The sequence below is a fragment of the Planococcus citri genome, chromosome 4, assembly GCF_950023065.1.
Source record: "Planococcus citri chromosome 4, ihPlaCitr1.1, whole genome shotgun sequence".
Taxonomy (NCBI): domain Eukaryota; kingdom Metazoa; phylum Arthropoda; class Insecta; order Hemiptera; family Pseudococcidae; genus Planococcus; species Planococcus citri.
The window spans coordinates 69,800,326-69,816,557 of NC_088680.1; the positions used below are offsets into that span (position 1 = coordinate 69,800,326).

The window sequence follows — 16,232 nt, forward strand, 5'->3', positions numbered from 1 at the left end:
CCACGTCCAGAAAACAGAGAGTTTATATTGCTCGAACCTGCTGCTAACTAAAACGGGTCCGAAATTTTAAACTTTATCGTGCAATTCGCGCGTCCGCCCCGTCCGCATCCGTCCCGCGTCCGCTCGTAATGCTGCTTCGGTATAGCATAGTCATGGTTTTGGCTCTATACAAAATAAACACAGCAAATTGGACGCTATATCTTATAATTCTCTTCGTTTTACCAGCAGCGTTCGCGTTCGTGCACACAGTAATGTACATACATATTCTCTATATTATACGTATGTATACACTTTTAAGGGCAGTACATGTACGTACACTGTGTGTTCTTATATAAAACGTGTAAGAAAAGTAAGGGGAAAATAGCCGCAGTGTAAATAGCCATTATTTCAAAAGATAGCTCGTTTTTCTCTCTCATATTCGTTTCGCGTCTCATCCTCCATGTGCACTCTTAAGGGTTGTAAAAGTGTAATCGAAGACCAGCAGGAGGTTTTTTGCATGTTTTCTCGCGCGGTCAAGTGTTGGGATTTTTATTTCGCAATTGCAGTAGTATAATATTACAATACAAGGAGTCAAAGTGAAGGATGTTTGGTCGAGTATACGATTTGACGAAACACCCTTCACATCGCTCCTTGCAGTCGTCATGCAGTGTAAGATATTTTTTTTTAAATTCATGTTACGAAAATAAGTTTTACGTCCGTTTTTGGTTAAAGTGATGAACTGATGACTGATGAGTATGTCCCCTTTTTTGGATAGTAAATTTTTATTGACAAAAATTACACTTTCTTTTATTTTCCTGCTTAAAAATTCCTCCTTTTGTTCCAAAAGTCCTGTTTTTTGCCAAACTTTTTAGAAGTTTATGTTTTTTTTTCTGCCGAATTTGCCCATACCTACCCCAAGTCAAAAAGTGTAAATTTTTGACAAAATAGTCAAGAAGTGTACATTTTTATCAAAATTGTCAAGAAGTGTCCATTTTTGTTAAAATTGTCAAACAGTGGCCATTTTTATCAAAATTGTCAAAAAGGGTCAATTTTTATCAAAATAGTCAAAAAGTGTCAATTTTTGTCAAAATGGTCAAAAAGTGTCCATTTTTGTCAAAATAGTCAAAAAATGTCTATTTTTGACAAAATAGTCAAGAAGTGTACTTACATTTTCATCAAAATTGTCAAAATAGTCAAAAAGTGTCAATTTTTGGCAAAATAGTCAAAAAGTGTAAATTTTTGACAAAATAGTCAAGAAGTGTACATTTTTATCAAAATTGTCAAGAAGTGTCCATTTTTGTAAAAATTGCCAAACAGTGGCCATTTTTATCAAAATTGTCAAAAAGTGTCAACTTTTGGCAAAATAGTCAAAAAGTGGCCATTTTTGTCAAAATAGTCAAAATGTGCAAATTTTTGGCAAAATAGTCAAAAAGTGTCTATTTTTGTAAAAATTGCCAAACAGTGGCCATTTTTATCAAAATTGTCAAAATAGTCAATTTTTGTGAAAATAGTCAAAATGTGTCAATTTTTGGCAAAATAGTCAAAAAGTGTCAATTTTTGTAAAAATAGTCCAAATGTGGCCATTTTTGTCAAAATGGTCATTTTTTGTCAAAATAGTCAAAATGTGTCAATTTTTGTCAAAAGTGTCAATTATTGTCAAAATAGTCGAAATGTGTCCATTTTTGTCAAAATTGTCGAAATGTGTCATTTTTGTCAAAATAGTCAAAATGTGTCAATTTTTGAATAACTAGTCAAGAAGTGGCCATTTTTGTCAAAATTGTGAAAAAGTGTCCATTTTTGTCAAAATAGTCAAAAAGTGTCAATTTTCGTCAAAAGTGTCAATTATTGTCAAAATTGTCAATTTTTGTCAAAAGTGTCAATTATTGTCAAAATTGTCAATTTTTGTCAAAATAGTCCAAATGTGTCCTTTTTTGTCAAAACTGTCGAAATGTGTCCATTTTTGTCAAAATAGTCAAAATGTGACAATTTTTGAATAGTCAAGAAGTGGCCATTTTTGTCAAAAGTGCCAAAAAGTGTCCATTTTTTGTAAAATTGTCAATCGGGCTAATTTTTGCAAAAATTGTCATAAAAGTTTTGTTTTTTGTGAAAATTCTCAGAGCGTGTCAATTTTTGGCAAGTTGACCAAAAAATGTAATGTTTTTTCGTCAAAATTCCCCAGAAGTAATTTTTAGATAAAATAGTCAGATGGTCATAATTTTTGCCAAAATGCCCAAAAAGCATTGATTTTTTTTTCCTACCCAAAAAGTCAGTCGTCTTTTGATTTCAACTTTTCGGCAAAGTTCGGGAAAAGACAGGCCAAAAGCAGGTAGGACAGCAGAATTATTAGACACCCTGCACCCTAACAGCAAACTTTTTTTTGGATTGAATGAAGCAATACAAGAACTAAACAGAACAGAACATTACAAATTGAAATAGGTATTCTGGACTCCCATTTTAAAAGATGGTGGTAAAAAAGCGGAACTTTCGGGCAGTTTTTGGGAAAACGTGAGATTTTTTGAAATTTTTTGCAATAGCGATGATTTTGTTAAAAAGCGATAATTTTTGACAAAAAGCAACACTGATAATTTTAGCGAAAAAAAGTACATGCATTATTTTTTAGAAATCAATGGAAAAAAGAGGTACTTTTTGACAATTTCTTGCAAAAAAGCGACTTCTGGATAATTTTCGGGAAAAAAGTGATCTAATTTTAGTCAATAAAAGCAGAAATTTGACAATTTCAGCAAGAAGCATCAACTTTAGGAAATTATTGGCGAAGAAAATTATATTTTTTTACAATTTTTTTTTTCAAAAAACGGTGCTTTTTGTTGAATTTTTCAGGTTAAAACGTGAGATTTTTGTTAATTTTGGCTGAAAAAGCGAGACTTTTCAACTGTTAAAATACTTTTTTGGCAAAAAGCAAAATTTTGGAACAATTACTTATTATGTACTTAGTGGAAAAAAGTAAGACTTTTGACATTCTTTTCCAAAAACATTTTCAAGTTTTAACAATTTTACTGGAAAACGAGAATTTTTGCCAATTTATGAAAAAGCGAATATCTTTGACGAATTGCCAAAGAGCAAGACAAAGCAGAAAGTATCTACTATTGGCAAAAATGATACTTTTTCGTTCTATTTGTCAAAAAAGCGAATTTTTTTTCAGTTTTTCGGTTAAAAATCGAGACTTTTGAGTAAGTAATTTTTTTTACAAAAAAATTGAAACTTTTTGAAATTTTCGTGAAAAAAAGACAATTTTTGACAAAAAGCCAGACTGTTTGGTAATTTTGATGAAATTTGAGCTTTTTTGCAATTTTTTAGTGTACTTTTGTAAATTTTTTTATTTATTGAAATTATTTGGATTTTTTTTATAGCTGCTGCAAAACAGAATTTTGACAATTTTAGCAAAAAGCACCAACTTTGTGAAATTATTGGCCAAAAAATTGTATTTTTTTGCAAATTGAGACCTGACTATAATTCTACCTCTTGCTTGAGTTGAAATTCACGTTGTTTGCTAGAATAATAATTAATTTTTAAAAGACAGTTAATTATGGAATTGAACTCAACGATGTTTTCATATTATAGAAGACTGTTCAAGGAATCGTTACAGCAAAAAAAGAAAAAAAATTGGGAAGAGGATATCTCGAAATGTGGAAAAGCAGCTGGGAAAAGATTTCCATTTTTGGCCCTGTTAAATAATAGTGCATTTACGCACGCAGGACGAAAAACTTATACTTTCGTAGCATGTACTATAATGAAAAGTACATAGGTAGGTAGTAGGTACCTACGTGACGTATTGACCGCATAAAATATTTACAGAGAGTAGTAATACTGTTGGAAAATTTCATACGATAATAATAGGTATAAAGGAAAATACAGCATAGGAGAACAAACTATAGAATGAGAACCATGGTGTAGTCCAATGAGTGAGATTTGGGCACGATAGGTAGGATGTATCCTTCGCATTAATAAGCTTCGTTAAAGCGACCGCGACGCTTTTATCGCCTTATGTATAACTATACGAATCGGAATCTAAAGAAGAAATAAACCATAGAATTCGCAAACTTGTCGAAAATACAGGTCTCGGGTATACTTTATATACTTATAGTATAAGGTAGGTAGGTAGGTAAGGTACCCAGCCATAACCATAGCCACCATCTCTGTATATTCGTGTACCTTGGCAACGTATATTGTTCGATTATTAAGCAGCTGTGTTTTTGGTTATTATTTACCAGTGTATTATAGTAGTTTCGATAGTGTTGGGTTTACAAGAGAGAGAGTAAACCTACCTATCTATCCATCTACGACGTGCTGTGTACTGTGTAGTGTGTAGTAGGTATAGCTTGGTTGGTAGATGGTAGGTAGGTATAGAGAAATGACGTTGACTAACTGTGTATATGTAGTATAGCATGGTGAACGTGGTAAGTATGAAAATTTAACGTCGTTCGGGTCCTTTTTGTCGATAAATTTTCTCATTCGCTTCATTATCTGGCGGGACGACGACGAGAAATGGTGGAAAAGCGTTCGTGGAATTTGAGCAGCGTCTAATTTCAAGTAAGATCGTTACCTATACCGGAGAGAAACCGTATATACTACCTCACTCTCTCACCCTCTCTCTCTCTACCATTCTCATTCTCATCGTCATCGTCGTCGTCGTCGTCTCCTATAATACTCTTACGTATATCGCGCCAAAGCAACCAACGATGGGAAATTGCAACGTTTTACCTAATTAAAACTCGATCGAATGTGTGCAGTATACGAGGAGTATAGTTTTGAAAAAGCGACCAGAATACTTTGATTAATTTGATGGAGCCTTTGCGGCAAACCGCACATGTAACTGAAACTGGGCGACAAGACGATAATATAGAGTTGCGCCCTCTGGTGCATTTTCTCTTTCATGTCAAACCAATGCTACTGCCACTGCCGCCGAAGCCGGAATGTACGGTAATTTAAATTTTCATTAAGAGACCGAATTTAAATTTATCCTCGAACGTAGATCGAATTAAACGAAATTATTTTGAATTAATCATTCCAAACACGCCTTCGAATATGTAAGTATAAGAGGATAAATGTGGACGTGTTTTTCTCAACACGATGAGTTGGTCTTGATGGGATAGGCATGGAATAGAGTTTAAAAATTGTCGTCTTTATCAAAATTGTCGGTCGTTGTTTCCAATGTTTATTCAATTCTCTTCGTTCCATACTTCTTGAATGCAGTTAAAAAGGAGCAGACTTTACATAAAATACCTAATGGAAAAATTGGGAACATTTTCAAAAGTATTCATCACCACATTCTAAGAATTATTTCTAAAGATCTCGGTTCATTTTAAAATAGAGCGACTACACGGATGAAAATTTTAAAAGAAAAATGCATCTCGTTTCATTGTTTTCCTCACATTTCTCGTCATCTCATCCTGTTCCTGTTTTGTGTCGATCACGTCAAATGTTAAGCCTTGCTGGAACAATAAACGGGTACCACCTATTGTCTCCCTAATATACCTACCTGGATCTCTTTCAAAAATTTAGTCGAACTCCGAGAATTCTTTTTGTTCACTTCATCTTAACGTAAGATGCGTAAGTCCATTTATGTTTTTATACATAAATTACCAAGAATTGATAATGCCACCCCGTATTTGTATTGAAAAGGAGTCATCATTAAGCATAGCTCGGTGAGCAAATTCTGGGCGCCAGCAATCCGTTTTTATTGTGAAGGATGCTTGACGAACAGCCAACAAATTCTATATGAAACGAGATGAATGCAAATGGTCACCAACAAAATTGCTTTAGGTACATGAAAGCAACAAGAAATTTTCTTATTACTTTTTATGTAGAATAAGATGAATCGTTCAGCACATAGACGTTATTGAATGTTTAAGGACTAGTCGGCGTCAATTCAAATAGAACAAGATAAATTTGAGAAATTCTACCCAAAATTATCGAGAAAGACATAGTAATCGAGATATTTCGACACCCCGAGCACGAATTCAACTTGGGTTGTTTCAAATTAGTTTTTCTCTCAAATTGGGCGAGGCAGTTAGGCCCAATCAAATATAAACAAGCTGATTCGTATATTCAGCGTACAGAAAAACCTTATAAAACCATACGTCGCATTGGACATGGACTCGTACAAAATGTACCATAGAACTTTCAGTCCGTCAGTTGCGATGAAGCTCAAAAATACAATAAGTATGCCTATAAAATACAAGGAAAAGTACGCATAAGTAACTTACCAATTCGGGGAGTATTTTTCGCCATTTTCAATGGAACTGGCTTCATATTCATCGAGATTTGTAAGATTACTTCCGGCAATTTAAGCTCGCAAATTACCTGCACATAAAATAAATTATAATTTTTCAATTAATTAATTGCTGTCAGAAAATTTACAAACCTTTCTGATGGCAGAAAAGTCGTTTTCTCGAATTATCAATCTAAGATACGTAACTACCTTAAACCTATACACTTATACAGACAGCAGAGGCAGCAGAGGCGCACAGAACGGGATGATGTGGAGAGGTCACTCATCCTCCCGACAGAAAAATATAGCCAAAAAGTTGAGAATTTTTGGAAAAAATTGGAAAATTTGGAAAGAAATTGTGTAAGCAGGGAAAGTTAAAGAATTATCAAAAACCATGGGGTATAACTTCTTGAATATTATAAATCCTCGTCAAAAGTTTCTGCCCTCGCTTTGTTTGGGCTAGATTCAAAGAATAGAAAAATTGACTTCTCGCATCAAAAATAATGTTGTTTTACTCGAAATTTCTTTACCTCCTCCCCCCCTAAAAAAAGTCCCTCCAATGCATTCCGGTCAAAACTGCCAGAAAGTCCCAACTTCTGCTAAAATATCAACAAATGTCCTATTTTTCGACAAAATTGTTTTTTTTTTTTGAAAATATAAAAATTATGTCCTGAAAAAAAATGAAAAATTATGAATTTTCGAGAGGTTTTGCCCTCGCCTCGAAAAATTGCAAATTTTGGATTTCAGTACCAACCTTTTTTGGGGGGGTGGGGTGTTTATAATTACGCAAATAGAACAATTCAAATTTTTTGTCAAGTATAAAAATATCGATTTTGAACATTTAGAATTATTCGTTAGGTACCTTAATGCCAAATCCGAGTATGTCCATCCAAAAAAACAAAACATCGTCGTTTTGCGTCACTGATAAGACTCTGGGAAGCCCTGAATTGAAAAATTTGCATCTGAGTACAGTTAAAATGCACCACCGAAGATGCACGAAGCTGACCGATGTTCAATCAGAACTCAACGAACCCTTCCGAGCATATCCGAACCTTATCAGTGATGCGTTAAATCGTACTTTTTTTGTATGGACATACTCGGATTTGGCATTAAGGTAACGTATTCAACATTTTTGTTTCAAACTTCCCAGCCTCCCACCCCCCCCCCAAATATTTGTTCGAACCACATCTGGCCATTTAGCACGAAAAATATTGGAGGGAAAGGGGTAAGAAGTTGAGAAAATCGGAGAAACAAAGTTGGTAAAATTTCAGTTGCTTCAGCCCCCTCCTCCCATGACACACCACGTTGCAAATCCTCTGCAAAAGTATCATTTTTGCCAATAGTTGCCAAAAAGTCCTGCTGTTTGCCAAAATTTTTTGTTTTTTTTTGCAAAAAAAATAAAATTCAAAAAGTGCTACATTTCTATAAAAATTCTTCTGAAGTCTTATTTTATGACAAAAATCGCCAAAAATCCTAGCACAATAGCGATTGAAAAGTCTCGCTATTTTTACCCAAAATTTCCAAAAAATCTCACTTTTCGAAAAAAAGGATCATTCATTTTCAAAAATTGTCAAACTTTTTACTTTTTGGAAAAAAATCCCCTTTTTCATCAGAATTGCATAAAATTGGTTCACTTTTTTTCTAAAATTATCCACAAATGTTGCTTTTTTTCACCAGAAATTGTAGCTAAAAAAGATCACTTTTTTGCAAATAAGTAATTCGAAAGAGTTCCAGCTTTTTACTGCAAAATTGTGAAAGTCTTGCTTTTTTTCCAAAAATTGCAAAAAAATTCTCTTTGTGGTTAAATTTTGTAAAATGGGCAGAAGGTTTGTTAAATTATTTGGAAACTACATATGTATACCTAGCTAAAAATTACGCAAAAATCGATCATTAATCGATGAAATCGTGTAAAAGAGTACCAAAATAAGCGAAAATGTGCAGAAAAGTAGATAAAAATGACTTCAAAAATTTATAAAACATGAGTAAAATTTTGTAAAAAAAGTAAAATTGTTTGAGATGCCTGTAAATATTTTTGAAAATTTGTAAAAAAAAAAGTTGATCAATTAATCTATGTAAAAATCTTTAATTTAATAAAATAATGCGGTAAAATCAAGGAATAATATTATGAAATTGTGAAGAAATGCACGAACAAGGCCAAAGTTGATGTGCGAAAAAGTGATCAAATTGAGGGAAAAATCAGCTGAAATCAAAACAACTTTTGATATAAACAGGTCCCAGATTTCGTAAGAATACAATATAGTAAAAATTGCATAATGAGCCAAAAAACATGCTCAAAATGCATGAAAGTGAAAATCAATATTTTGAATCAATTAGTTTATTTTTCGAATTGATAATTTTTTTCATTGCTTTTGCTTCGCTCGGGTATATTTGAATTCTACAGTGCAATTTTCCAAAAATTTTCGAGAATGAAAAATTAACTTCAGAAATTCAAGAAACATAACCAAATTAATACCTACTGGCTTGGTACCGGAGCAAAAAAGCGCCAAATAACAAAAAACAAAACAAGGTGCAAAATTCTATTCAAAAAATACCAAAAAGCACAAATTTTGACGTTGAAACTTATTATATTGAAAATGATTTTCTTGAACCCTACAAATTGTAAGTTTTCTGAAGCTTCCACCCTCGCTTCGCACTGGTAAAATCGAAACCATTCTGTTCTCTGTTTGAATTTGATTTTCAAGGGCCAAAAGGCTAAAAATAAAACCACGAGAAATAATACGAAAAAGATTGCGAATTTTGGATTTTGGATTTTTCAGTACCAACCTTGCAATAGAACAATTCACATTTTTTGTCAAGTATACTTAAAAGCATCGTTCTTGAACATTTAAAATTATTCTACATTTTTTTCCCAACTCTCCACCCCCCCCCCCAAATTGTTCGAACCACATCTGGCCAATTAGCACGAAAAATATTAGAGAAAAAGAGGGTCCGGGGTAAAAAGTTGAGAAAATCTGGCAAAAAAGTAGAGAAAATTTCAGTCTCCCCCCTCCTCCCCCTCCACGCGAAACACCTCTTGTCAATCCTCTGCAAAAAAAGTGTAATTTTTTGCCAAAAATTTGGAAAAGGGATTACTTACTTTTTGCTAGTTAGTAATTGTCAAAGGGTCCCGTTTATTGATAAAATTGGCCAAAGGTCTCAATCGAGTTTCTTATTCTTGGATTTTAATTGGAATTTTCTGGTATTGATTCGTGATTTTTTTTTTTTGGATTTTTAATTGAAATTTTCTGGTTTTTTATGATTTTTTTTTCATTAAAATGTTTCGATCTCGTTTCATAACTTTTTTAGTTGCTAAAGTTGATTTTTTTCGGGAAAAGTTGGGCACGAGCCCTGTAAACTGGTCAGATTTGACATGGAATGATCCATTTAATTCAACGATGGATTGATATTTACCTATGTTTTGTTTTTGAACACCTTGTGAAAAAATTTGGAAAAAATTGGATTGATCATGGAATTGTTTATTTTTTTCAGTTGTTCGTCGTGTTCGAACAAAATTAACTTTTATTTTTCTCCACTTCTGTACAATTTTTCCAACGTTTTGTCAAACTTTCCAGTTCCTGATGGATGGTGGGAGGGTGGGGGGGGGGTTTCCAGTCGAAATTCACGTCTTAAGTTGACCCTATCAAACCCTTCTATCCCTTCAGAAATACTTCATGAATTCTGAAACTCTCACCTACATGGGCCCAATTATAATGACCCAGAATAGATTGGATAACGCGATACAACAGCAAAACGAAACACATTATATTTAAAATTCTTTAAACTCGTCGACAAATTCTTCGACTTCGGTTTCATGAAACGGAAGCTCCTCGAATCGTTCGAAATTTTTCGTAAAATCGTCACCCTGACAAGGAGGCACGAATTCCGGTGTAATTTTCTTCTCGTACAGCGCGTGCCAGTTAAGGCCGGCGAAAAAAACGTGTTTTTTCAGCTCCTCGCTGCCCTTACCCTTACATCCCAGTCTTTCGGCGACATCAACCTGTAGCAGATTATCAATCAAATCGATAACATTGGGGCCGATTTCGGCCGATGGTCTGTATCGTTTCTTGACTATGGAATCGAACAATTGAAGCAAACTGGCTCCGGCGAATGGCGGTTCTCCGGTAATACATTCGTAAACGAATATGCCCAGCGTCCACCAATCGACGCTGCACGAGTATCCTTCGGCTCGTCTGGTCTTTATGAGCATTTCTGGTGCCATGTATTCGGGAGTGCCTACAAAAGACGTGGTTTTATCGCCTTCCAGACGTTTGGCGAATCCGTAATCGATTATTTTGATATAACCGTCGCACTCGAGTAGAACGTTTTCCGGTTTTAGGTCTCGATACACGACGTTCAAACTGTGCAAATATTGAAAAGCCAAGATGATTTGGGCCGAATAGAATCGCGTCTGGTGTTCGCTGAAATGTCGTAGGGTTTTCAAATAGCTGTATATTTCTCCTCCTCTGATCATCGGCATTACCAGAAACAGGTACGAGTTTGTTTTGAACACGAATCGTAAATCCACCAAGAACGGACTGACCACCGACTGTAGGATGCGTTTTTCGTAATGTACTCTCTGCACCTGTTCCAGTCTGACGATTTTTTCTTTCTTTAAAGCTTTCAAAGCGTAGTACTTCTGGTTTTTCAGGTTCTTTACGCATAGCACGCGGCCAAACGCGCCTACGCCTATTGTACGTATTATTTCGAAATCCGATAGCTTCGCTGTGTCTCGTAGGATCAATTTCCACTTTTTTTCAAAATTCTCTCTGGCTTTGTCTTTGTATAAACTCGCGTTGAGATCTTTGTCAGAACGACAACATGACATACCTAGTGCGATTTCAACGAAGATTTTTTGAAATTCGTCATCGTCGGTTTGCTTTTTTTTTTTAATAAAACGCTCGATCGAGTGTCGATGATTTAATTATTACCATGGAAGTTGATTACCTATACTGCAGCTGGGTGATAAGAGGTATACCTGAAGCTGTCTGTAGAGGTGTGACGATGTGATGTGGCGTGAGAGGTGGAGGGAGGGGATGAGACTTGAAATTTTGCATAATTTTTTCGCCATGAGTTTAGAGGGTTTATACAGAGTCTCCGATTTCACTCATAAATTTCCTGTGGGTTCTTCAGATCAGGAGAGAAAGAAAATCGCTAGTATTATACGGGCATTTCCTGAACTTTCAGAATGGTTGGAGATAAATAGAGAAGGGATAGGGTGTTGGGGTTGAATCACAAAAATGGGTTGATATTCGCATTCAAAGTTTCCAAAAACCTGATGAACCATCCGTGACATGATTTTTTTCAATTATCAAAAAAACTTGGAGCATTAGAGGGGGTGTGGAAGGGTTGCAAAAAACCGAGCTGATCGATATTCGTGTTCAGCATTCCCAAAAACCTTTTGGTATAAGCATATGTCACACGATTTTTTCAATTTTCATAAAATTTGATAAGCGTGATAAGGAACTTTAGAGGGGTCGAATCAAAAAAATTGATCGATATTCGTATTCAGCGCTCCCGAAAACTTAACAAACCACATGTCACACGATTTTTTCAATTTTCATAAAATTTGATAATAAGATACCTACGTTGGAGGGATCGAATTGTAGGGGGAGAAAGTAATTAAGCGCATTTTCTCTCGTTGTCTATGGTTGTACTCGTAAAATGCACACGTCCGCGTCCAAAATGTGGGAGCACATCTCAAAATTGAACACATTACTTTTGTTGATTCTCGATATAATTGCATTTCTTCGCATAAATGCAATTATCCACCAACATTATGTCCTCTGACTCTTTCCTAAGGAGCCTCGTGAACCAAAACAGATACATGATTTAACAGGGAACTTGATATCGTGAAGCGCGAAGTCATAAATAAGTAGAAAACGTCATAAATTATTCAGGTAGAAGCCCTGATGGTAGATCTTCTCAGGGTTAAAGCGTACGAAGGAAATTATGACATCTCAATTAGCCAAATAATAAATTCATGTATTGATATTGTAAACACGTAATATCACAGGTTGCTCAAATCGTATACATGAATGAGACTTCTATAATTAAATGATAATTATAAACTTCTAGTAGAAAACATAATAAATCGAATGCGTAATATGGTGGCAGGCTTTCAAAGTTTTTAGTTGCATATTGAGCCCAAAACCGAAAAGCTCATATACAACCCCCTGTTGGGGTCTTGGTTAAGGACATCGCGTTCTCTGGAGTGCCGTGTCTACTGACAAGCTTTTAACCCCGACGCCCGAGTGCTAGTTACATTCCACTGTTCCTCATTTATGATCCTTCATGACTTATATCCCACGATATGGTGGAGATATAAGAACATGTAAGGCGTGACTCGATATGTTGGTCCATCATGAATGGGATAAGTTCCAAGCGTCCTTAGAAAGCGTATCCGCAGCATAAATTGGTATTTCGAAGTCTTGGTCACCGAGGTATTCCACTGGGCAGCAAGAAGTCGAAAGCGTGAGGAGGAATGCGTACAACTGGAACAGCTAGCGTGATGAGTTGTTGGAACTAACAACTGAGGAAAAAACGCTTGTGCAGGAGCTTATAAGGGCGAAAGTTAAACGTAAAAGTAGCAGGGATGACGGATATTTGATGCAACAGTAGGGGCATAACGGCGCGCATCGAGTAGGTCTCATTGGCGGTAATAAATTGGTGGTGGTATGGTGGAAGGGTTGATGAGTCGCGAATATTTCCAGCGACTGGCGTCACGAATACCTTAATAAAATGCGTCTGACATCACGAATACCTTGTAGAATTACATAGAAACGTTCATTTTCTACTGCCTATAGTGGAAAAAGTGATCATTTCATACCGCTACAGAATCAAAAAAAAATAGTTAATATTCGTATTCAGCGCTTCCAAAAACCTAATTAACCATTCCAGGGTGTCCACTCATTTTTGGAAATGATTTTCCCTGACTTTTCCAGGTTTTCTAGACCAATTTCTCCAATTTTCCAGATTCTTGAAAAATGAACTTCACATGCGATCGGGGGAGGGGGGGTGAGTGTTAAATTTTTTCAATCATCATGAGCTCCAAATATCGTGTAAAAGATTTACAGTTGTGCCCTTTTTTTCCAAGCATGACTGTGTGCTCAACATGGCGGCCCTTATTTGAACTTGGTGGGAAAATTTTTTTTTGGTTTTTTAGTGGGAAAAATCAAGGTTTTAGTTTTACACCCTGAGCACAATCGATGATATCAAAATTTTTAAAAAGAGAGGCGTTCTATTAAGGGAACAAAAATTGTTTCGATGATTCGATCTCATCTAGTGTTTCCATCTTTCCATCTGTCCGTCTTTTTGTCTTTTTGTCTTTTCGTCTTTCTTTTTGTCTTTTCATCTTTTCATCTTTTCATCTTTTCGTCTACTCGTCTATTCATCTTATAAAAACAGGACAACTTCATAAAAAAAATATTTTTTTAATGTTAACATTACTGAAATTTAATCAATAGTTTTTTGAAATTCCAGGGCTCAGTCCACTAGTACATGTTTTATCTGAAAAAAGTGACTTCAGTAACCTAGAATGCTCAAAAAAGTAACAACATATAGGCAATACATTCTTAATGCAAAAAAAAATTATCAAAAAAACAAAACTTTTCGTTTTTAATTAAAATTTTAAAATGAAACTCTGTAGAAACTTGTTCAATTTCAGCAAAAAGCAGAACATTTTGGCAAATTCCATTTTACCAATTTTTGCTGAAAAAGTTTAACTACAAAATATTTGGCATCTTTTTGATTGAAAAAAAAACACAATTTTTTTTTTGTTAAGTAATTTTAGACCAAGAAATGAGAATTTTTGCGATTTCTTGCAATGAGTACGAGACTTTTGACAATTTCAGCAAAAGATAAGGTTTTTTTTTAGCAATTTCTGGCGAAAAAACGACACATTAGAACTAGTATTGGAAAAGAGTGGGAGTTTTCGAATGCAAAAAACTACACAATTCTTAGCATCTTTTTTGCAAAAAAAAAAAAAAAATTCTTGACAATTTATGCTAAAAGCGAGACTTTTTGCTATTTTTGACAGAAAACGAGACTTCCACAATAATGTCAGTAAAAGGCGGGGCTTCTTAACCATTTTTATCAAAAAATCGAAACATTTCAGCGCTAAAGAGCGAAATTTATTAATGATATGCATAACTCATAAGTTGATAAAATGCAAGGCTTCAACAATTCTTGCAAAAAACAAGACTTTCTGGGAATTTGGCAATTTATGACAAAACCGACCAGCAAAAAAATTGCCTGAGCAAATCAAGTTGTGTGATTACAGATTATTTTGCAAATAGTAACCGATAACTTCAAATAATACCAACTTTCGACAAAGATGAAGTATTAATTACTTACATTGAATGACAAAAAACAAGAATAATATTGTTGAATGTAAAATCTTGAATCACATCACCTGCACCATACTGAAAAATTTGATGACTATTGGTCAAAATTGTACATTTTACCTCAAACAAATTAATTTTTTTGCAGCAAAAAAATTAAATCTAGTCAACTTGTCAACTATTCGTTCAAGAATAATATTCATTTTTTAAAATTAATTCAAAAATTAGAACTTTGTTTCCAATTGTAAGATATTTCTAATCATTAAAAATATCAATGTAATCAAAAATCACTCCAAAACATTGATATCACAGACATAACCAACAATACTTAATTGTGACAAAATTTGGTTAAATGACGCGTTAATTGAAGGATTAGTTAATCTAAACCTGAACCAATGTTGTGCAACGCTACAGAAGTTGAACCTGGTCCAAGATTTAAACTGAGTTCAGCTAAACCAAAATTTAAACCTGCATTGTGCTGCTGGCTCCTAATATTCGTATCTATTCAGCGTTTCCAAAAACCTAATAAACCATACCTACGTTACTCGATTTTTTCCACTTTTATAGAAAATTCAGAAGTTCCGGGGGGGGGGGGTGGCGGTTGAAAGGGGTCGAATCGAAAAATGAGTTGAAATCCGTACCTATTCAGCGTTTTCAAAAACCTGCTAAACCATACGTCACACGATGTTTTTCAATTTGACGAAAAAATCTGAATATTTTATCAGGCAATTTTGGCGTACGAATCAGGACGTCGTTGTGGTAGGTACTATTTTGATCAGAAAAACATTTCGGGCAGTTTTTATGAAAAAACGGACACTTTCTAGTATTTCTGACAGATGAACCATTAATTTCTGACAATTTTTACTAAGAAAATCAAGATTTTTCCTCCAATTTTTGCAAAAATGGGAAAAGTTTTGAATCCTGGATGTTTCTTTGCTTGAAATTTGATTGTTTTTCGAAATTTTCCGAAGTTCAACAATGTCTGATACACTTACTTATACATAAATTCAGGAACTCAACAGAAAGTTACAAGCCTTCGACTCAAAAAAAAACCATATCCTACTCTAAACCTTTAAAATCTTGAACTATACTCTGTGCCTCGACCCTTGAGACAACTCCTTTTATTGCTATAAAAACCGAGAGATTTTATGGGTCAAAGATACGAGAATTTTCTGCAATCGAATCGATTCGAGTTTCCAAACCGAATAAACGGGTTTTCTCTTCGAGAAGCTTATTTTCTCGGGGCGAATTAGAGGACCAGTCGAGGCTGGTGGCCAAGGGAAAATATAAACCTTAGACAGTGCGATGTAGCATGGCACGAGCTACACTCACACACGCGTATCTACTCGCGTAAAACAAAGGTAAACCTCGTGCCCATTGTCGAAGAATATATACCTGCTAAAATCATAAATCCAAATTTGCAAAAATATGTACACTACACGCCCGAGTCGAGCGTGAGCGTCCGACAAAACGGCCTTTAAATCACCTCGATTTAAACGCGGTTCGCCGCATTGTTTTTTCCCAATAAGAAGATTTACTTAAAGTTGAACAGACAAAGCGCGGAGAAGAGATGAGTAAAAGAACGGCGGAGAGAAACCCATAAGGCATGGCCAAGAGAGCAGGGACTCCAGCGAGCGAAAAAAAAAAGCCAGGCAACGCACACTCACTCACGTACACCAGCACAC

At 35.0% G+C, this 16,232-nt stretch overlaps 1 protein-coding gene and 1 long non-coding RNA gene across 2 annotated transcripts in view; both read right to left on the reverse strand.

Annotated features, from left to right (window-relative positions):
• Positions 1-16,232, reverse strand: part of LOC135844188 (uncharacterized) — a 116,015-nt gene that overhangs the window by 50,363 nt on the left and 49,420 nt on the right. Inside the window, exon 8 of the long non-coding RNA XR_010558466.1 lies at positions 6,204-6,300. This is a non-coding gene — a long non-coding RNA (uncharacterized LOC135844188). The remainder of the gene's footprint in view (positions 1-6,203; positions 6,301-16,232) is intronic.
• Positions 9,942-11,033, reverse strand: LOC135843414 (cAMP-dependent protein kinase catalytic subunit gamma-like). Its single transcript, XM_065361290.1, has one exon. It carries the CDS (start codon positions 11,031-11,033, stop codon positions 9,975-9,977), a length of 1,059 nt encoding a protein of 352 aa, XP_065217362.1. The 3' UTR covers positions 9,942-9,974.